The sequence below is a fragment of the Apteryx rowi genome, unplaced genomic scaffold (genome assembly GCF_003343035.1).
Source record: "Apteryx rowi isolate R43461 unplaced genomic scaffold, aptRow1 scaffold_25, whole genome shotgun sequence".
NCBI classification, from domain to species: Eukaryota; Metazoa; Chordata; class Aves; order Apterygiformes; family Apterygidae; genus Apteryx; species Apteryx rowi.
This window is the reverse complement of record NW_020448863.1, coordinates 4650718-4672168: the sequence shown is the minus strand read 5'-3', so window position 1 is coordinate 4672168 and position 21451 is coordinate 4650718. Positions and strand designations below refer to the sequence as shown.

The window sequence follows — 21451 nt, the reverse complement described above, 5'->3', positions numbered from 1 at the left end:
GGGTTCATTCAGAAAGCCTGTGAGGGATTTTGTAGATTTCTGTAGGTTTTGTCACTTCTTGGCATTAAAATCCTTTGGCAAGACTCTGTCAAGCATTGCAATGTTTTGGAGTCTCCCGTTTTCAAAAAATCACCTAAGCTGGTGAAGTTTGACTTCCGGCTAGATTTTAAAATTGCCTCCTGCAGGTAGCTTCAAACGCCAGCCCTCAGCAAATGCCCGCGTGATGCCATATTGCAAGGCCCATTCCTGCTTGCAAGACGCTGCTCAGAGGAGAGGGTGAGGACCTGTGGCACAACAGAGGAATAGGCCAAGGGCATCTTACTGCCCTCCTACTCTTCACCTTCAAGTCCTAGGTTAACTCTGCCACTGTGAGTCCTTAAAAGCAGAGTATAGAAATGTCTGTCAGGAATGACATAGGTGCAGTTTAATTCTGATTTAGGGCAAGAGGAAAGAAGTTAGTCCTTTCCAGCCCTGTTTTTTACGTGATTCTGGAATTTAGGACCTCTTTATGGGAAGCTTTGGCCCATCAGTTGGTGGGCAGAGGGCACCTTGCAGGGCTGACTCTTCCTAAATCCTGCTTTCCATACCTTATTTCGTTCTTGCTAAACCCCATTGTATGAGCCTGACCTAACCAAGACTGCCATAAGGCCTTTCCAGGTTCTCTGCCTCCTTCCATAACTGCCACTTCACTTCTTTTTCCTCACCAAAACCTTGCATTTGCCCCCAAATATGCTATGATAACTGAGCCACTGACTTCCAAAATTCTTACTGTTGTTTTTCATTTTTGTTTCTGGGAGCCAGGAGCACACCGAGCAGCTTGTTCTTGCCCTTGGCATCAGTTAGCTTGTCCGAGGTACAAAATTCATGGGTGCTCTGAGGGGCTGGTCTTGCTGCCCTCATGCCTAGATTCAAAGCCTTCATCAACTTGACTGAAAACTGCATGCATYTATGGCTTGATTTGGATGGACCCAAATTGTGCTTTTTCTGGCAGTTTCCCACAGAAAATTCTTCTAAGACTATTGTTGTTGAGTGTCAGGGCAGTAGTGTGTCCTTAAACATGATTTTCCTGAATAATTGTTTGAAACAGGCAGATTATTTACAGGATACTTCCTGAAGGGAAACTGAATTTATGTTTAGGAAGTTCTGTGATAAGATTAACAATATTTTTAATATTTTTCTGCTAAGTGCAGCTTATAATCTTTTTGAATTTTATTGTTTATTTAACTTTTAAAATATTATGAGAAGCTTATTTGTTATTTATGTTTTCTGGTGTGGATTAAATAAGTACTTACTCATTCTAGCAAAGGAAAATGTGCTGCTGTGACTTTTGATCAGAGCACTGGATCTTAATATCACATGATCCTCCTTGGAGGAGAAGAATAACTAAAATTTTTAAAGACTAAAATCCAAGGTGCTTTATCAGATTCCAGACTTTAATTCTAGATAAAACAGTGTTGTGAAACAGCAAATGATGGGGGGAAAAAAAACCCTTCATGTCCAGATTGTATAAACAGGTCCACGTGGGAATACTCTCGTATGCATGCCTTTAAAAGGCCTCTGTGTGGATGCAGGAACCTGCAAGCATGGGACAGCTTGCAGGTTTCGGGCCAAGATAACTTTAAATGGAACCTAGAAGAGGTTTTCCTTTCTCCTGTCTGATACAAAGATAGCTTCCCAGCCTTTCTCTTCGAGGTCTCTCTCATTCCAGGGCCCATTTATGTGGCTCAGGGTCTTTCTGTTGATTGTGATGAATTTTGGTTTATATGTCAGAATAATGAGAGCTGCGTAATGGCAAACTGTTTCTGATTCAGGGTTAATGTGCTGTAAAAAGAAAACAAGAATTTTACACATAACAAATATCAATATGCATCTTGTTACAAAAGAGACTTTAACCGGATTTAAATGAAGTGAGTTCTGAAATATTGGCCTTAATTTAGTGCAACAGAAGAAATCCTCTTTCTCAAAGGAGGATGTAGATTGTTCTTTTCTTGGTTATGCTGAATAACTGAATATTAAAGTTTCTAAGATATTTTTGACTTGAACTGGAAAAATCTGTAAACTTCTGTACCCAAAGCATGACAAGTATGTCTCTGCAATTATATATGCTGATGTCAAATACATGTCTTAGTAAGTCTAATAACTTTTGTTTTTCTAGGTTAGTGGATGACAGATGTGTGGTTCAGCCAGAAGCAGGTGACCTTGCTAACCCTCCAAAGAAGTTCAGAGGTCAGTAACTGAGGGTAATTTTTTAATGACTGATTGATGCATGTTCTAACCTCTTGGGCAAAGATTTGCCTTGATTGCCAGATTTCTTCATCGTTTGAGGACCCATTGCTGAAGTTTCAAACTGGAATGTGAATGGCAAATTTTGAGAACTAAATGCCAAACCAGAGGAGGCATTAGGGATATTTGGAAAACATGGGGAAAGGGACTAATTTTCTTGTAGTCTGAAGGTCAGTTGTTCTGTCCACAAAATGCTAACCCTCCCCACTCAGTGACCAACTCCTTGTTCCAGCCCTGCTCTTACTGTAAAAGGGAAACAAGCTTATGAGGTTCAAAACTATGAGAGCTGATGATTTATTTATTTTTTTAAAAAGATGAGACAGCATTTTAAGGAYTCATCCCAAACATTTTTGTCAGGTTTTGCTTTGCTTTCACTTAAAAACCTATCTCATTTTCCTCAACTTTCTTAGTCATGAGCTTGTAGACAGAGTAATTCAATTATTTTGCATATTGGAAAAAATAGCACATTGGCAACATGCAGTTTCTGCTTCTTGAATGCATTCTGTTCAAAACCCTTTTCTGTGGTATCAGAAGTTTTGTGTGTTTATATGCAGGGAAAGAAGGAGAAGCTTTCAGAGTCTTGTCTATACTTGATTTAAGCCATCAGCTCTAGCAGCACCAAACCAAAGACTTACTAGCCTGATCCAGGCCTCTGTTGGCTTAAATGGGCCTTGATTCACACCTGTTGTGAGATAAGGACAGTTATGGCTTGCCTGTTTTAGAGCTAGTGAAAAACATTTCATGCCCCCAAATTATRGCCGATGGTGTCTATTTCAGGGGGTTACACTGATGTGCTTAACTTTATTTTACTTGCAGTGTTTATGTGGTATGTATATGCTATATTGCAAAAAAAAATGCATTTAAAACACTGAGACAGTGAAACACTGTTTTCCCAGAGTATTCATGGTTTTTTACTTCATATATTGAGGAGACATCACCAGTTAGTTTCAGTTCCAGTTGTGAGTGTTCAGCCCATCTGCAGATCTTGGAAACTGGATATTGAGAAAATGAGAAATGTGTTCTTAGAAGCTAGAGTAATATGTTACAGTCACTTGCACAAGTCACAGAAGAACTTTATAGCAGAGCTGGGGATGCACTTGTTTTTCCAGAGTGCTTTCAAGCTCTCTAGCTGTGATTTCACCCTCTCACTGCCTGCACATACATGTTTAATTCACAGCTTTCAGGTTGCACAAAAATTGAGGTGGGGATTTTTGGGGGGGTAATTTCTCTCACCCTGATTTGTTCACAAAGTAGAACGTATCCTGGTTTCTAGATGAGACAGGGGTCACTGGAAAAGATTTGCATGTGATAGTGTAATTGCAGAATATCTCAAAATGCCTACAATCTGGGAGCTGAACGGAGGTTAAAAATACAACCTTAATTTTTTTCATTGTCTAACTTCTGGGTGTTGGAGTTTATAGCCTCAGCAGAGTTCTTTTATTGTAGTTCTCTGTTTTTTTGTAACTTGAAAGCCAAAGGAGAAGGAAAAATCTCATAGTTGTTCTGCTTTGGGTTTTTCCAAAGAACATGCTTTTAGCAGTGTCAGAAAGGTTTGGGCATTTTGATCCAGAGTGTAAGGTTATTGAACTCACAGCACTAATGGCCTGACACTATGGTGGCAGTAGTGCATGTGTATGTAGATCCGCCACTGGAGGGGGATGAGTGACAGACAAGAAATTTACAGCTGTTTTCTGCTAGGAGGGGAATGCAAAGACTATGCTCCCGAGTTACATTCCAGGTTTTGCAGGGGAATGTTTTCCATTAGTTGTCGACAGTTTTGGCTCTGTTCCTATTGCAACCTCTTTCCATTGCTTTCATAACACATCCTTTTATCTCTAGCTCCCATTGCTCCTTTTTCTCTTCTTCCTTCCTTCCTTCCTTCTAATTTCTCCACTTCTCTGCACTTTCTCCCTTCCCCCCACCCCCTCCCTGCCCTAAATCTTGTTAGTAGCTGCTTTTCTCCTCTTCTTCATTGCTGCTTCTTACCTCCTTTTTGGCTCCAGCAGCCCTCTCTTCCTGTCATGCCTTATACCTTTCTGTTTGGGGCCATGCATACCTGACTTAATTTTAACATAGTTTGCTCAACTATTGCTGACATTGTCATAGCACGCAAGTCTGGATGAACTGCAGCACCTGCAGGAGAAGCTGAATTAGTGCAAAAGATGAGATTTGTTGCCTTAGTTGATGCAAGCCACCGTGCTATAACATCATGGCTATATTGTTAGGGGCCTCATGTAGTGTCTAATAGCGTTTTCATGCCACTTCAGGTAAGTATACGCAAGTGGCAGTTATGAGAATGGCTGCAGCAAAGATAAAGCCGTAGTTTGTTTTTTTTCCTCCTTCATCTTATAACTCAAATTCTAAGCATAGGAATAACAGGGGTGTTGCTGAGAACACAGGAGCGACTTGCTGTCTAGTTGGAATTTAGTGCCTGGAACCACAGAGCTGCACCTGAGGGAGAGCTTTGCTCTACTCAGTCTTGAGGCAGACTACACGCAGCAAACAGTGAGGATAACGCATCTGCAAAAGCCTGGATCAGGAAGGAGCTATGACATGGTGGCATGTGGTGAGTGTAGATAGACCTTTCAGAGTATTTTATAGTCAGGCCCAAACAAATACCTATGGAACATGGCCAAAGGCTTAGAAAATTGTGACAATTAAGTGTCTTTATAATGAGAGCACCCAGGAGCACAGCTCTGCTGCTCTGTCAAGTTTCTTATGTCTGCTCAAAAGCACTGAAGCAAGAGAGTTGCTAAAAGTTGTCTTATAACCAAGAAATGTAAGCAAAAACTATTTTCCCCCAGAATCTTCTGGGAAATAGCATTCAATTAAAATAGCGAAGTTAACAAAACAAAAACTGCTTTAAGTAGGTTCTTGACATAAAAAGAAGACTTAGACATGAATGATTAATTGAATGATTAGACATAAGCAACTAAAAATAGCATCTAACAGCAGGAAGAGTAGGGCCTCTTTAGTAATAGGAACTGCTGTCTGTATGGTTTACAATGTTTTTATCACTGATAGCCAAAATTGGCGTGATTTGAGGTTGGAGCATGACCTAAGAGTCAAAGAAGTATGAGAAAGGCATGTTTCTAACAAGATGTTTAGAAGACCGACTCTGAAAATTAACATCAGAGGCCTATGTTTGCTCATTTTCTGTAATATTTTATCAATCCCTTGCCCCTGCCCCCACAGAAAAAGGATTGTGTTTTCTAACTACTTGCATCTCCCTTACAGAATTCACTCAGAGATCAAATTTAGGTACTGAGCTGCTGGTCTGAACTGAAAGCCTACGTAAAGAGATGTCTCAAAATAGCAGTTTCATTTTTGTTATGTGTTTACTTTCTTTTTATTGAGTGGGTGGTAGCTATTCTAGCTGTTTCGGAACATCCTACAAAACTGGGTATCATTAAGCTAAGGAAAGCTGTGGTTGCCTTTCGTTTATGTTCCTATATTAAAAATATAGGCCAATTCCCCTCTCAGTCATGCTGGTATGAACCTGGAGTGGCTCTGTACTCATCAGTGTGCATACTCCTGATTTGCATCACTGTGAAGGAGGGCAGAATTTGGTCCCACACGTGTTTCCTGAAGACCGTTGAGTAGAGAAAGCATTTACTTTTTTGTGGTTGAATTTAAGGGACTGATCAAGCCAGGTGTTCCTCGTCCTGTTTCTAACTGAAGTTAATGAGAGCTAAAGCACTTGGTGTCTTGATGGAACTGCTTAGCCCGTTGCAGGGCCAGATTCACTGTGTTTAGGAAGAGTAGTGTGTGTCTAAAGTCCTGTTCTTCTGAAGAGAAGTCACAGCAGCAGCAGCAGAACTGCAAGTTTCCTTAAACTGTGACGTTGAACGCTCTTAGCTTAATGCCATTATCTCCAGTGGGAAATGCTTTCAGCTTCCAAGGTGTAAAGTAGCACAGATAAGACCTGCTTGTAGGTCAAATTTGGCAACTCTGAAAAAGGAAGTAACACAAGTCTCTGATGTTTCAAATGTGTAATGACTTAAATTGATTTAAGTTTCCCAACAGTTTATATCCCTTTTTCACAAGATACCCACAGTGAATGCAGTGCCTGAGTTTGTAGATATTCCTCTTGCTTTTCTCTCAATTTATTTAGTATGTTCCAAATTTGTTCTCACACTGTTCTCCTTCCTCTTCTCTCCCTTCTTTCCATTATGGCTCCCTGCTGTCTTTCCTTTCCTCCTCCATCCTACCCTTTCCTTTGTCCTTCTGCCATTTTTCTCTTTGCTTGCCTTTTCCTATATCATTTTGATTAGTTCATCTGTATTCCCATTGTTTCTCGCAGTTCCACAGTTGCCTTCTTTCTCAGATTCCTGGTGGCTGTTTACATTGTCCTTCCTTGCCCCACTTCCTCCTCCTCCACCTCCCCTTGCATTCCTCCCTTTCCATTTTCAGTTCAGCTCTTTTTTCCATTTGTGTAATTTCATCAAAACCACAGTTGTTTACACAGTGTACTTCAGTAGCCCTACTACTTCCACTTACTCATTTGTTAGCCTGTTGGTTCAACTAAAGCCATATGGTAATATCACTAGTTCTCCAAATTACTGAAATCTTGCGTGGTGGATAAGACTTTAATTTCTAACACTTTAAAAGGGGGGAAAAAAAAGTGCTGGGGACAGAGAGCTTCTAACAAATATTGTTGTAAGCCATTTTTATACAATGCCAAACATTTAAAGGCAAGCATTTAAAAGGCGTAATGGGTTATTTTCCTTTTCAGACTTCCTGAGTCTAGTTGCCTTTTAGGCAGAGGGCCTGCTCCACCTACTATTGCCTTTTTGTACAGTACTAGTGAACACTGGGATTTTCTGCACATTCACAGGCTCAGACACACTGTGTCACTTTGGTGCTGAATGCATCTTCTGTGGGTTGTCTCCTGCAGTCTAGGGGTTGCTGCTTTCCATCTTTTGATTGTTCTGATTAATAAAAGTCATTTTTTCCATAAAATAAGTCATTGCCATGTCTCTTAGCACTGATAATTTGTCACATTTTCTACTTTCTAGTAAGTAAATGTGTAGAGTAGGAGGTTAAATCTGTAGTGTGACCTGCAGTAAGGGGAGAGGGGGAGAGGCCATTCCCTTTTTTTGCAGCTGTAAAGAAAACCTGGAAATTAGTTTAATTCTTTTAAAAGTGGTGGTGGGGTAGGAAGGTGTTTCACATTTACTCCATCTTCACTTTGTGCATGAGAAATTCAAATTTTGCCAGAAAGTCTGTGGGAAGATGAGAGAATTGGTGAAGCTGCAGAAGTTGAATGCATGAAAGTTGAGTGACAGAAACCAGCTGGTAGTTTTAGAGCAGTTTGTTTACTTTTGATATTACCTACTTAATTAGTGTTTTAAGGAAGGAAAGCATTTATTTAAAACTCTGTAAGTAATGAGCTAGGAACTAGAGCGCTCAGAGGTTGTCTAGAGAAGTCAGAAGAGACCGTCTGTCTCATGACCAGCCTGACTTCCTGGAGGGCTGAACTTTTGATCTACTACATGTGCTGGCAAGTTCCTTTATAATCTTGTGTCTCAGTTTCCCTTTTTTTCCAATTTATTTAAACTGTGGCTTCTATAGGGTAGGGACTACATTTTTTTCCTGATGCTTAGGACCACAATGTTTGAACTTCCAGAGTATCTTAGTGTTACTACAATAAAAGTAAATAGAAATGCCAAGGGAAAAAAAATCAGATGAGCTATTTTTATTGTGTTTAGAATCTAAAAACAAGTAGGGAAAAAACTTCTCTGGAAAAAAAGAACGTGAGCTTTTTCTTCTATAAATTGGCAGAAGGGGAAAATACAATTTAAATAATACCAATTTTTAAAAAAAGTCCGTGGTATTTCAACTTGTAAGGAACTAGACTGGGACGTGGAGAGCTGTTTGTTGTGAAGCACGGCTACAGATCCTGCTGTGTGGCCGAGGATATCTAGCACCTCCTATTTCTATACTTCCTTTCCTTTGCGAAGTATCAGTAGGAAAAATTCATTCATCACTGGGAGGCGTATGTAAGCAGTTGTGATTGCCCATTCATGTATGGCTTGCATTTGTGTGCTCTGGGGTAGCGCTGTGCTTGGAGACGCTGCGCGAAGATGGGAAGCAGTGTGTTTACACAAGTAGCAGGATGTGTGGGGAGTTACAGAAACGAAAGCTGATCCTATAAAAAGAAGGCATTGTTACTTCAGAGAAATAAGTGTTTGATGAAGTGTTCTGGGAATGCAGATTTAATAATTATAGACGGTTACAGAAAATAATAGCTGACTTTTGTCTTACAAGCTGAAATCCTGATACTCAAACTAAAGTCTTCTTCAACATGAGGTGTGATTTAACAGTACAGTTTTCTATTTCCTTCTCAGTGTCCAGGCAGAGCATTCTAAAAGTTACTTGGAGACATACCAGGTACTCTATATGTTATATACCAGCTTATATATGTTTGTAAATGTTCCCCCTTTGAAATGAAGGTAAACGTATCTGCAAGGTGGCTGGGTTTGCTTTGATGATGCTTTGTAACACTTTCTCATAGGAACATGAGTGTGGGGCTGAGGTGGGGGAGAAAGCAGGGAGGCATCTGGGTGAGTGCCAGGGGAAGCTCTACCACTGGTGGTTTCCATATGAACAGATTTTGTTCCTACAGATATTGGAGAAAGATGAGTTGTTGTGAGGGGAAGAGGCAATGCAGTGGAAGGCTTGATAGGATGGTGTGTGATAGATGCCATTTTGGCCAATATATGAGAGACCAAATGGCAAATTTGCAGAGCTAAAAGCCTTGCAGCTTAGCTTGTGGCTTGAGAGCCAGCTCTGTGGCAAGCTGTTAGCTCTGGGGGAGGCAGGCACTGGGAGGACCATGTGGCACAGTCTTATGAGTGGTTTTGACAGCGCTAACATTAGATATCAGGCCCAACTGGGTGTAGTTTATAGTTGAGTGTGCTACCTGTTTTATTTTGTTAAGTAAAGAAATGAGAGTTCATTTTATGTATTTAGGAAGGGTAAAGCCAGTCTTCACACTAGATTTCCCTTCCTTCTAGTGTTTATCTTGCGAGAAGTGTTCACTGTGATACGGTTTCAGTAATTACTCGTGGGCTGTGATGGGATAGGTACGTGTAGCTGAATTTCTTCTCCTTCCTCCTTGCATGAAGGAGTAACTCCATTGAATTAATAGCATTGAAAATGAGAATAGTATCTGCCTGGGTATCTAGCATCTCCTACAGAGAGATTATGAATTGGACACCTGAATTTCTACTCACAAGGGTGGAATGGAGAGTTAGGGAATATTTCTTGTCATGTGTATGATATATGGGACTTTCCTTGTGTGCTGTTGTGGACTGGAGGGCTGGAACTAGCCCTGGTTAGCAACTGTGGATGTGTACTTAATCTAGGAAATAGATAGTGAGTAGATAGCATTGCAAAATAAAAACTCTGCTGCTGACCTGGCTCAGTGGTTAAAGACCTGCACCATGACTTTAGTGTCATTCCCTATAGCTTCCCCTGCTGACTTTTTTGTGACAGTGTGAGTGCATGACTAGATTCTACTGTATCTAAAAATGACATGCAAGCTTAGTTAATACAATAAGGGCATTCAGACATTGATCTAGCGTGAGCCTGGAACATAGACTTAGTGTGGAAATTGTGATTGCTATTTCATATTGCAGCACTGTTGATAATAGAGGTAAGGGTGACTATACAGTGCTGTTGGAAAGAAAGTCTCTTCTGAAAAGGTAGCAGGAGAGCTGAAGGTAGGGAAGGCTGTTTTAAAATTATTTTATGATATGTGATGTGCATGCCATTAACTGTGTTAACTGCAGTGGTAAATAAGCACTTAATGCAACTCACATGAAGCTAGAGCATGTCTAGTTTCCTCTTTTATGTATTTTTGTGAGGAGCAGTTTCCGTGTTGTATTCTGTGCAGCGTGGCCTTCAAATGGTCTCACAGAGTCTCTTCTGTGCGAGAGAACTGTCTGATGACCAGCAGCAGAAGTGGCTTTGCTGCTTCTGACTAGTCTAGGGTGTAAGAGTCTGCAAAAGGTGCTTGTGGGACCAGCAGAGGAACTTTTTCATTTCTAATCTTGCCCTGGGGTGGAACCTCCTATAAATAGCTTATGTTGCCACTCCTGCCTGGCTCTAACTTGTGCTGTGGTTGGGTGGCGGCTATGAGTCAGGTAGGTGTAGTTGCTTGCTTTCAGTCTCTACCTGCATGAGACCCAAGCATGGAGAAGGGAGGAGAATCCTCAGAGATCTTTTTCCTCTGTGGGTGGATTAATCCTCAGAGAGTGCTTGGCTCTCCATGACAGTTAGATATGGAGGTCTAATAATTTGGGACCTGCCTTCATTTAACATCTATAAATCCCAACCCATGGCAGAGAAGAGTTTCACACTGTAATACACATGCAGTCCTGTATGTTCTGATCAATCTTACAGCAAAAATCTGATAGACAATTAATACTTCCCCTCCTTTCCTCTTGCTGGCTGATACATGTAAAGCGTGAAAGGGCAATTACCAGTATTTGCTAACTAAAATGTCTTTCAAATCTAGCTTTTAGAACAGTTGATGATCAAGAGTGTGCATGACTTTATCTTTTATCATCCTTAGAGAAGTTAGCCTTGGATGAATTGTGTAGGTTTCTGAGCCTCTATTTACAACGTGTAAAATGGGTCTGATGATATTCCCTCTCTCCTACCCTTTTTCTGCCTGGTCTATTTGATAGGGGACAGCTTGTGGGCACAGATTACTTCTGTTTGCACTGTGTCTGAACCTTTGGGTTCTCACTCTTTAACACAGCCTGAAATTGTACTGCTGGTGAAGTGTATGCTGTGCTTGGGGGTGTCATGTTCTGGTTAGAAGGGAAGGTGGGCCAGTAGCTGAGGTGCTAATCTGGGAAACATTCAGACCAGTGGTGAAGTTTCTGTGCCATCACAGACTTCCTGTGTGACCTCAATCTGTCTTTTTCTTTCTTTCTTTTTTTCTATTTATATGCCTTTCTTGTTTACCATATATGGGGTGAAGATGAGTACTATTAAAGCCAGTAAGTCACAGTGGAATGTCACTGACACAAATGCCAGGGAACTATATTCTTGCTTGGATGAGTGTAAGCTCCTACTATTGCATTGTGATGACTGCCAATGTGAAAGTATATGCTTCAGATATTCTACTTAGTTTTTCTTTGAAAATGAGTATTCTGATGGGAAATCAAACAAAAGTGAGCAATAACTTCAAAGTGCCTCTAGCAAATTCAAAAAATCCCATGGGGCAGCAGTGGCAGAAGTGGCAGATGGCTGTGTGGCAGATGTATTTGGATGAGTGGGTTCTGGAAAGGTGACTTCCACTCCCCTCAGGTAGTGCAGAAACAGGGTTTGCAGGAGCGTGCAGTTGCCTCAGCCAGTGAACACTGCCGTCTGTGCCACAAAATGGCAAGTCCATTTTGTGAAGAGCAGTGTAAAACCTTGGAACTGACCCTGCTACTGTGAGGTAGCCAAGAGTCACGTACAACTCAGCTGTAATCAGTTAGATGTTGGGAGAGCAAAGGTGGAGTTCAGTTTTTGTAACTTTGTTGTTTATGCTGTTAGTTCTTTTAATCAATCTTAGGGAAGGCACATGTAGAACAGAACAGTGTGTTAACATTCTTGATAGCTTGCAGCTGAATGTCCATATAATCCTTTGTTTTAGCCCTGCCAGAAGGAGCAGGGTAGCCAGATGTATAAAATACAGAAGGTAGGATACTTTTGTTTCAAGGTTTCAAAAGTCACATGCCTTCAAACAATGCAGCCATAAAGGTGTGCTGCAGCAAGGAGTACTAATAAAAAAGCATGCAGTTTTGCCTCTTGCAAGCTCACGGCCTAGGGTTCCTGCAGGGATTGCAGAGAGGTTGCTCAGAGTGGGAGTGTGCGAGGCATTGAAGGATTTATGATTGACTCAGATATTCTGCTCCCCTGTTTCTGGTGTCATTGTGTCAAACTGTTTTCTGACTGTGCCCAAACACTGTGGTATCTAGGCATTTCTGGGAAAAGAAAAATAACCAAAATGTACTTACAAATAAAGGAAGTGTCTTTCAGCATTACTTATGGGTGTTTCTTTCAATCTTCTACAGACTGCCTTTTCAAGGTGTGTCCTATGAACCGATATTCAGCCCAGAAGCAATACTGGAAAGCCAAACAAGCCAAACAAGGAAACCATACAGAAGCAGCACTGCTGAAGAAACTTCAAGTAAGAGACATCAGTATTTGTAATCTTATCTCAATCTGCAGGCTGTAGAATAACAATAGAATGAAAAAGAACAGTAACAAGTGCCTTGGGAACCACCATGAGGAGTATTATGCCACCATAGCAACCTTATATTCTCTCTTAGCTCTCCTACCTCTTGACTGGCGTTCATTGCCCCTACTCTGCTTTTTATCTGCTTTAGGTTGTAAGCCCTTTGGGCTAGGGGTTGTGCCTTTGTGCTATAAAACTTCTGAAAGCAGTAATATTTGCTTATAAAGTAAAAATAGAGTTAATAAAAGCAGGAGTGGCCCTGATTTAAATCATGCAATTATTTTAGAATTCCTTTTGAGGAGTTGGGCAGAGGCGTAGGCAAAGAGGTGTTTTTTGCACTTTAATCTGGAAGTTCTTCAGGATGGCAGTTTTCTTTGCCTTCAGCATAGGTGATTCTTCCCTGAACTGTTTGGGCAGGTTCTGTTTTGCATCAAGTACAAGGCATGTGGAGTGAGCAGCTCTTCTGTCATTGAAAATGAGCTGGCCTGATGTTATGATTGGATGCTTAACACCAAGTGAAACACCGTCGTCTGAAACATGTTTTCATGTGCGCTAGAGAGGCTGTCATGAGCCATGTGGTGTGTGGCTACAGCTGGTAATACAGCAATTAGAGCTAGGAATTGAGAATTGGTTCTGTGGCTGTATTTGACTTTGCCTTGGTCTTGCAACATGTGATTAGTTGGATTTGTTTTGTTATATATGAAATCCATGTCTTTTTATGTAATTAGCAAAACAACAAATGAAAAGAGTATTGAAAGAGTGAAGCTAATCATAGAACCTTCCTTTCCCTCTTTGGGGTGAATTAAAGCACCTAGAATTACTTCACCTGTTCGGTGTGATAGCATGCATGTCGTGTGATCCATAAATTGTGATGGAATTTCTATTCTGGGTAATAAAAAACCTGAGTGGTTACACAGGATCCAAGTGATTATAGTATAGAAAATCATGTTGCAGGAAGAGATGGGTGCTAAATGGTTTATATTTTCAGTGCGGTAATGCTTGCAGGTTGATGAAGGCATTTTTAATGTGGTGCCATTTCCTTTATATGCTATTTGTTCCAGTAGCTGAATCCAGCTATTGATTTCGTAGTATTTAAAGAATAATCATTCTTTTGCAGCATGCAGCAGAATTGGAACAAAAGCAGAATGAAAGTGAGAACAGAAAGCTGTTGGGCGAAATTGTAAAATATAGCAATGTCATACAGGTAAACCCATTGAAATACATCTGCCTTCTCACAGAGCTGAAAAGGAAATGGTTGTTTCATGTCAAGGTTATGGTGAAAATGAAACTAACCACTGTAATCTGGATTGTCAAGGGTCGGATAAACAGAACTTGGTAAAGTTTACAATATTGTGTTTTTCTGTCTCTTTTAAAGACTACCAGAAGTACTGCATATTCGTGTTTAAATAATATGTCATAATATAAATTTTATATGTAATATTTGTTGCTGCAGTCTAGAATCTGAATGTAAATATATATCTTTTAAGATTTATTTCAAAATCATTATTGTAGAGGTGCTGTGCAGTTCCTTCTAAATCACTGCAGTCATTTGTGCTTCATGACATATAAATGGGAGAGAAGTTATGTTCTCAAGTACAGTATGACTTTCCTGTAATGGAAATGAAGTTCCTGAAGATAACACTGTTATTGATCCTTGCCCCACCTGTGTAGTATATGCTGTAAAATTGATCAGTGATATTTTCCTCTGGATCTGAGATACAGCATCTGTTTTCCTAAACTGCAGTATACATTGATATCTCTCTTTTAGTTTTATGTAGTCTTTGATTATGTGTTATAAAAAAATCAATACAGAGTGAAAGACCATGCTTCCTCTTTGAAGACAGAAAAAATAAAAGCAATCCTAATGTTTTCATTACTATTTGTTCACAGTTACTGCATATAAAAAGTAACAAATACCTCACAGTCAATAAGAGATTGCCAGCTCTGCTAGAGAAGAATGCTATGCGGGTGTCTCTGGATGCTGCAGGGAACGAGGGATCCTGGTTTTATATCCAGCCATTTTGGAAACTGAGGAGTGAAGGTGACAATGTACGTGGAAATACTGAATGTAAAAGAGGTAATATAGGGAGAAAGCAGAAGGTTTCCAGAGGATATGTGTTCTCTTTGCTACTGGCATATATTGTGATGGATCAAGTTCAGAAAGAAAAATATTTTTAAACACTGTTTTTTGTCTATTAGCTTTTATCTGCAACTAGAAACTTTTATTGAGTTATATGGTCTGGCATCTGAAATGTTCCCACATTGGTTTGAGTCTCTGCTGACCTGTTTTGGTGCAGCTCTCCTAACTTCACCTGTTATATACTGATTTACACAACTGGTAATAAGTCATATTTTATATTAAAGTGTTTTATTTATTTATTTATTTATAAGAGCCTTTAGGATCTAATTGAACTCACAAATTCTGGACAAAATTTTGTCAAAAAGTCAGTAGAGAACATCTCTAGGAAATACATCAGGTTTCTTTTTAAATCTGTATCCCCTGTCAAGAAGAGAGTGACATCTGTGACTAGGAATTGGGTTTGACTAGGAATTGGGTTTGGTGGGTCTTTTCTGGGTGGATTTCAGTGGGAGTCCAGTGTATTGGTCAGGGAAGAATACGTAGGGGAGCTCCTTGCTGCAAATCTGAATCAGTTGAGCCTTGAGGTTAAAACTCAGTCCTTAATTCAGCCTCCTGTGGCTTGGTTAAGTGTCCACTGTGAAAATTCAGATCCACTTCTGAGAAGACCACCTGATGGGCTTTTGTGGTTTTATATTGTAGACCTGGATGGGAATGTTTGGCTGCTGTTGCCTATGAAATATGAAGTAAATCCCTGTGAAAGAGCCCTCATTGGTAGTAATCACGGACAAGAATRCTTGTGTTTTTTCTCATATATTTTCTCTCATTAGTTTTGTGGTTACCCAGCCTTTGGGATGATATCCAGGATGAGTGCAGTTACTTGCAGTTCCTCTTGGCAGTCTGATGATGGGAGGGGAAGAGAAGGATTGTTTTCCCAGCTCATGGTCAGAAGCCCTTAAAGTCATAGTCTTTCCCTGTTACATATCGTGATCAGAAGGGTATCTAAAAACCTATCTCCTTTTCCCTAAGCCTTTTCCACAGAAAAGGAACAAACATGAGTAGTCCTCTGGGGAATCTCTGCATGGCTTTTCAGTGGGGGAAAAGAAGTGTTGTGGATCGAACATTAAGTTGGTGTTCCTTTCCATCTTTGGCAAGAAGAAAGTGACTTCTTTCTTTAAGGTTTTGGCTTAATTTCTTAGAATAACATCAAGTCAGCATCTTTTTAGTTTCCCATGCCCTCATCTCTGGGAAATTAATGTATACCAAGCTCTCTGGAGCGGGAACCTGTGTTTCCCAAAGTGTGATCTGCAAAGCCATCATGAGCCATTACAGCTGAGAAGAGCAGAATGGTCTTAAGCCTTAAAAGTCATCCGCAGGGATGTAGAGTTTTTGATTTTATTTGATGAAGTTGTGGGCACATGAGAAATGTGAAGGTTTGGAAGGGTTTTGTTGATTCTAAAAGTTTGCAGACAACTGCAGTGTAACATTGCACTCCACAGGCAAATCTCTCTGCAGACTTCTGTATCCAGCTTGTTCCCTGTGGGGCTGTATTCGGCAGGCTCTCTACTACGGAGGCTGTGTGGAAAACTGTCAAGTTTTCTCCTAACTTAATGACCTCCTCTGGAACCCGTCTGCTGCTCATTTTCTGTCACCAGGAGCTCCCTTTCAGAGCTGAGAGTTCTCCATTGTATTTTACAGAAGGAAAACTTGAGACACTTTTTTTTTTTTTTTTTTTTTTTGCTCCTTCTACCAGACCCAAATAGATCTGATAATTTTCTTTGCAAAATTCCAGTGCTGAACACTGGTCCTTTGGTAGCTTGCTCAAGACTGGGCTGGCAAGTTCCCACCCCTTCAACAGATACAGATACCAGGCAGCTGCAGTAAGGGGGATGGAGGTAGCAAGTGATACAGAAAATCCTTCACTCGCCTCTCACAGACCAAGAGAGGATCCAGCCTTGTACCCACTCCTTCCCTTTCAGTTACTCACAGACCTGTGCCTGTTAAAAGGCTAATTTCTTGGGGGCTCATCTCACAATGCACCTAATATCATGTAAGCAAGGGCCGCTTTACTCATCCGCTAGGTTAGCTTTTAAAGGACTTGTATCTTTCTGTATAGTTTTCTTCTTCTGGCCTCTTAATGCATAAACTTAACTTGTTGTATCAGGCCCTTATTCTGCTTGGAATCTTCTGTTTTATTTATTTATTTATTTGTTTTCAGTTTGTATGTTATAAAAAGGAAATTTTCTAATAACAGACAGTTTAGAAAGTCTTTACAGAATCTGTCTTTAGAGCTGTAGAAGTGACTATTGAGTGACTGCTTGAGCGACTGCTACAGTGTCAGATAGCGCAGGTGAGGTAGATCCAAATATGCCATAGATCCAGAGATGCCATATATCCTAAAAGAAAAGAGGGTTGTTAGGTGTGGGGAAGCTATGATACAGGAAGTTCTCAGCATGTGTGTGACTTTTCTGGTAAGTCATAGTCATTGTTTAGCCTTATAAAAGGTTTTAAAAATTATTTTTCTGAAGGAGGAACTTTTTTGATGTGACTCCACAATTTTTTTGGTGCTTGGCACGTGTTTTAACAGATCAGTCAGTAGCTTAGCTTCATTAGCAGCTGATTAGTTATGCAAGTCAAAAAGTAATGAAAAAATATTGCAGAAAATTTACAGTAATCAATCATAACACTACAATATTTTCTGCAGACTTTAACCATAACTCAGCTCTCCTTCAGTGGAAGATTTGATTAAGGCCAGAGCTGGTTCCAGTCAGACTGAATAGCAAAATTTGCACTGCTAGCAGGATTAGCTCTGTGTGGATTGCTTTTTTGGTCCTCTGCTATTTTAGCTGTTTGAAAATTTGATCTTGCAGCATGCCAGGGGAGGTGGTCTGGAACTCAGGGAATGCCCAGCCATCTGTGGGAAAGTTTTGTTAATCTGCTCGATCTTTGAAGTGTGTCAGCAATATGAGTGGCAGGTGTGGTTATAACACGAAAGCAATGAAGATGGAGTAGCAGAGACTTCAGTGCTTACATAGTTAGTGCAAGCTGAAATCATGGCTGCTAGTATAATTGCTTGTGACAGGCAATGATTGTGCTATATCACACCTGTACTAACGTATGTGCTCCTGCTTCTTGATTGCAGTGTAGATATAGCTGTTAGGTGGGCTTACTCAGGTTGTATGCAACCACAGAGTTACTGTAAGTGATGCCAGCCCTGGCCCATTCCCCACAAGACAGGATGCAATGAGTTTTGGCTGTGGCTCTTCTCACTCTCAACTTATCCTTTCCACCAAGACATAGGCTAATATTGTTGCATACCTTTAGGAAGTATTTTGTGCAAGAGGAACTCCAGCTGTGGTCCAAGACTGAAGGGCCTTGTAGGTTCTTCTTGAAATAAGACTGACTTCTCATTAGCTTCATCACAAATTTCATTATTTCCTGGAGGGGTCTTACCTATACTGGAAAGGACAAGAGTTTTGTCAAAGGAGTCAGGGGTGAAATCCTCAAAAGCAGTGTGCTAGATGCAACTTTAACTAATTTGTGTGTACATGTGAGGAAGAAATACAAGGGATTTGTGAAGGTATTAGCTGACTGCTGGTTCTGTGCAGCACACTGCTGTGGCTGCCTGTGCCCAATGCTGGGTAAGGAGAAAGAGTTGGTGTAGATTTTAATTTTGAAGAGCAAAACCTTGGGAATACATCGATCTCTTTAATCTCCATACAGTACAATTGTACAGGCAGATATCCACTCCCTCCCTCTCTCCCTCCCTCCCTCCAGCATTTTGGGCATGTTGGGGCATTATTTGGACCCATAAATAACACTGTGGGGGAAATGGGGCTCAGGAACAGACTTGGAGCTTGCCAAGGCAGCCCTATGTAAGAAAATAGGAAGCCCTTTTCAGTTTGCTTTCATTTTCTGCATCACTGGTGAAGGGTGCATAGGAAACCTAGTCTGTGAAACTGCCCCTTCTGTCCCAACCACTTATAGGGGTCAGAAGCATGAAGAAGAAAGAAAAAGGACATCTCATTGCTTCTGTAGCAGCTGGCAGAACTGGCTGGCGTGAGGGCAGGCTTCTGATGTGGATTTGGAGCAGGGTGGGAGATGGAGGCAGAAGCCATGACCCAATATAACAGTTCCTACGCAGATGTGTGCCTAGAGCAGTGTAGCTGTGTACTTCTCCTTTCCTCTGATTACTTCCATGACAGTCACAGTCTTGCCTTCAAAGATACCTTCCCTTCCCCTCCACTTTTTTTTTTTTTAAATAGGATGCTCAATGATATGTTCTCTGAGTAATTAGGTTGTTATAATCCAGCTATACTTTCAATAATTTTGAAGTCCTGATTCCACTTTACAGGGTGCAAGCCTGGTGGTTTATTTTGATTAATGAATTGTCTGGTCTTAACTTCTTAAAAGGGGCTGTAAGTAATGTCTGTGTGAAGCATGGCATGCAGGAATGTATTGCATAAGTAATGCACCATAAAGGCACATCGTCATCATTGTTTTGGGTTCCATCAGTGAACTTTTTCTCATTATTTGTATCAAATAGGATTTCTACATGTAGTCTGAGCATGACGACACTGTCTTTTGCTACTGTTGTTTATTTTAACTGTGTTGGTAAAGAACTTACAACCTTCCTTTTCACTCCTACAATAAATGGGCCAAATTCATCTGCATTGAAGTTACACAAAAGGCTGAATTTGGCTCTCCTTTTTCATAGGAAACGTGCTGATCAATGCAGAAACCATTTTTGTTTGTTTATGTTCCAAAAAAAGCATGGCTCATGCAGCATTTCATATAGCAAAAATCACATTTAGCCACTTCTTGTCTTCGTGTGCGTGTGTATACTTAGAACTGCTGTAAACAACATTAAGCAAATCAGGACACTGGTGCCAGCCAATCTATGTAGATTGAGTTCCCCTCTCAGGTATGAATTGAATTCTCCGTATGTGCTTGTCAAGCACTTTTTAGGTCAGGAAGAATTTCATGTGTTGTTTTTGCCTGTCTGTATAGCTGAAGAATTGCAAGGGCATGGGAATCTGCTTGCAGGAAGTCAGCTATGAATTCCTCTTGTAGAGAGAAGATCTCTTAGCTAATGTACCTGGTGCCTGTGCTGAGCACCAAACATCATTTAGGGAGTAACAGGAAAGGGGGTGGAGTGTGTTTGTCTCTCTGAATTTCCAGTGGCTTATGTTCCTCTTTACAGATCCAATCAGATAGACTAAATCAGAGTACTCCTGAGTCTGTCCTGGCACTTGCCAGAACTTGGCCCACAGAGCGGACAGTCATTGGGCTGAAGAAGTCTTGTTACAGGCAATTTTTTAAGGCTATGGTGAAATGCAAGACATATTAGTGTGAAAAGTTTGGCTGATAGCAAGAAAGGGAAAAGAATCTAACTGCCTGACTACAGATTATTTTCTAAGCTTTCCCTGCTCTTTGGCTGGCAGTGTATGGGATAAAGAGTAGTTAATGCAGCCTAGATGATAGATCTGCTCCTGGAATTCAGGACATGGAATTCATGGGTTCATTTCTGTATTTCACTGATCCTGAGTTCCTGCTGAACTGAGTGGCATGCTTAACTGAGAATGCCAGGATTCATTAATCTGAAGTCTTGAACCCAAGCGATGGCAGAGGGATGAGCAAACAGAACTGGCTGAAGGAAGATTCCGTTGGTGTGTGAATTGTCTGCAAATAAATTCACCAAGTGCCATTCCTAGAGCATGCGTTTGAATCGTCTTCTAAAAATGTAACACTGCTTCATTTTATTGGATAATTATGTAGGTCTAAATTGCATTTTATTTCTGACCTCCAGGTTGTCGTGGGAGACAAAGTTGTACTGATGCCAGTAAATGCAGGGCAGCCTCTGCATGCCAGCAACATTGAACTTCTAGATAATCCTGGCTGTAAAGAGGTGAGTTCAGCAGAGGAGGGGTAATTGTCATTCTGAAGTGTATCATACCCTGTTCTTTACTGGTACCCAGAACCCCATCATAAGTTAGATGCCAGTACTATACATTGGTTCCAGCTTGACCACAAAAAAGCAAGGTGCAATGTACTTATTCTTGGCACAATTCTGCTTGTCACAGAGAGTTTCCTGAGATTTGCTTGACTGTCTGAAACTCTCACTGATGTAAGAATAACTCCTCTCTCAGTTGCTCTTCAGGTCTTCTTTGGTAGGCTCTAACCAGACACAATAGTGTTTTGCCCACTAAATCTTCTCCAACATCACCATCGTTATTATTAACCCTTGAGAGCTTCAGGACCCATGCCAGGAACTGTACTAACCTGTAGGCCGTGGCCCCTGATGCCCTAAGCATAACGTATGCTTTTAGAAGAATAGAATATCTCAAAAAGAAAAGAACAGCCCTTAAGTCTGTAATTGTGTTTCTTCCCAAAGGTAAATGCTGTTAACTGTAACACAAGCTGGAAAATAACTTTGTTCATGAAATTCAGTAGTTACCGAGATGATGTACTGAAAGGAGTAAGTATGTTTTTTTGTTTGTTTGTTTAATTAATTATTTTTCAGGTCTGAAAAATCATGCCATATTTGGCTTAATTGTGCTGTAGAGTAAATATTACATGGTGTATAAATGAGGAAATTATGACTCTGGAGTTGTCAWGAATTCGCTCACTACTGTCCTTTGCCAGCCAGAGACAGTGTTTTTCCTTTTTGTTATTTTCTTACTAAGTGGAAYTGTCTGGAAGGTGTTAGCTTCCAGCCTATTTCCCCTCCCAGGGACAACTGAGGACCCATGAACAAAGATGAAGTTTGAGTGCAGAATGGTGAGGGCTCTGTACAGAATAGCTGTGACATTTCAGTTTAAGGCAAGATGCTAAAAGCAGGTATAACAAGC

The 21451-nt window shown here is 40.6% G+C and overlaps 1 protein-coding gene across 2 annotated transcripts in view; it reads left to right on the top strand.

Moving 5' to 3' along the window:
* Positions 1–21451, top strand: part of ITPR2 (inositol 1,4,5-trisphosphate receptor type 2) — a 278104-nt gene that overhangs the window by 37954 nt on the left and 218699 nt on the right. For both annotated transcript variants that reach the window (XM_026066890.1, XM_026066889.1), the window contains exons 2-7: positions 2156–2226; positions 12360–12475; positions 13641–13727; positions 14414–14572; positions 20410–20508; positions 20995–21078. In XM_026066890.1, the coding sequence (XP_025922675.1) occupies positions 12383–12475; positions 13641–13727; positions 14414–14572; positions 20410–20508; positions 20995–21078 (522 nt within the window). In that variant the 5' untranslated portion in view covers positions 2156–2226; positions 12360–12382. The remainder of the gene's footprint in view (positions 1–2155; positions 2227–12359; positions 12476–13640; positions 13728–14413; positions 14573–20409; positions 20509–20994; positions 21079–21451) is intronic.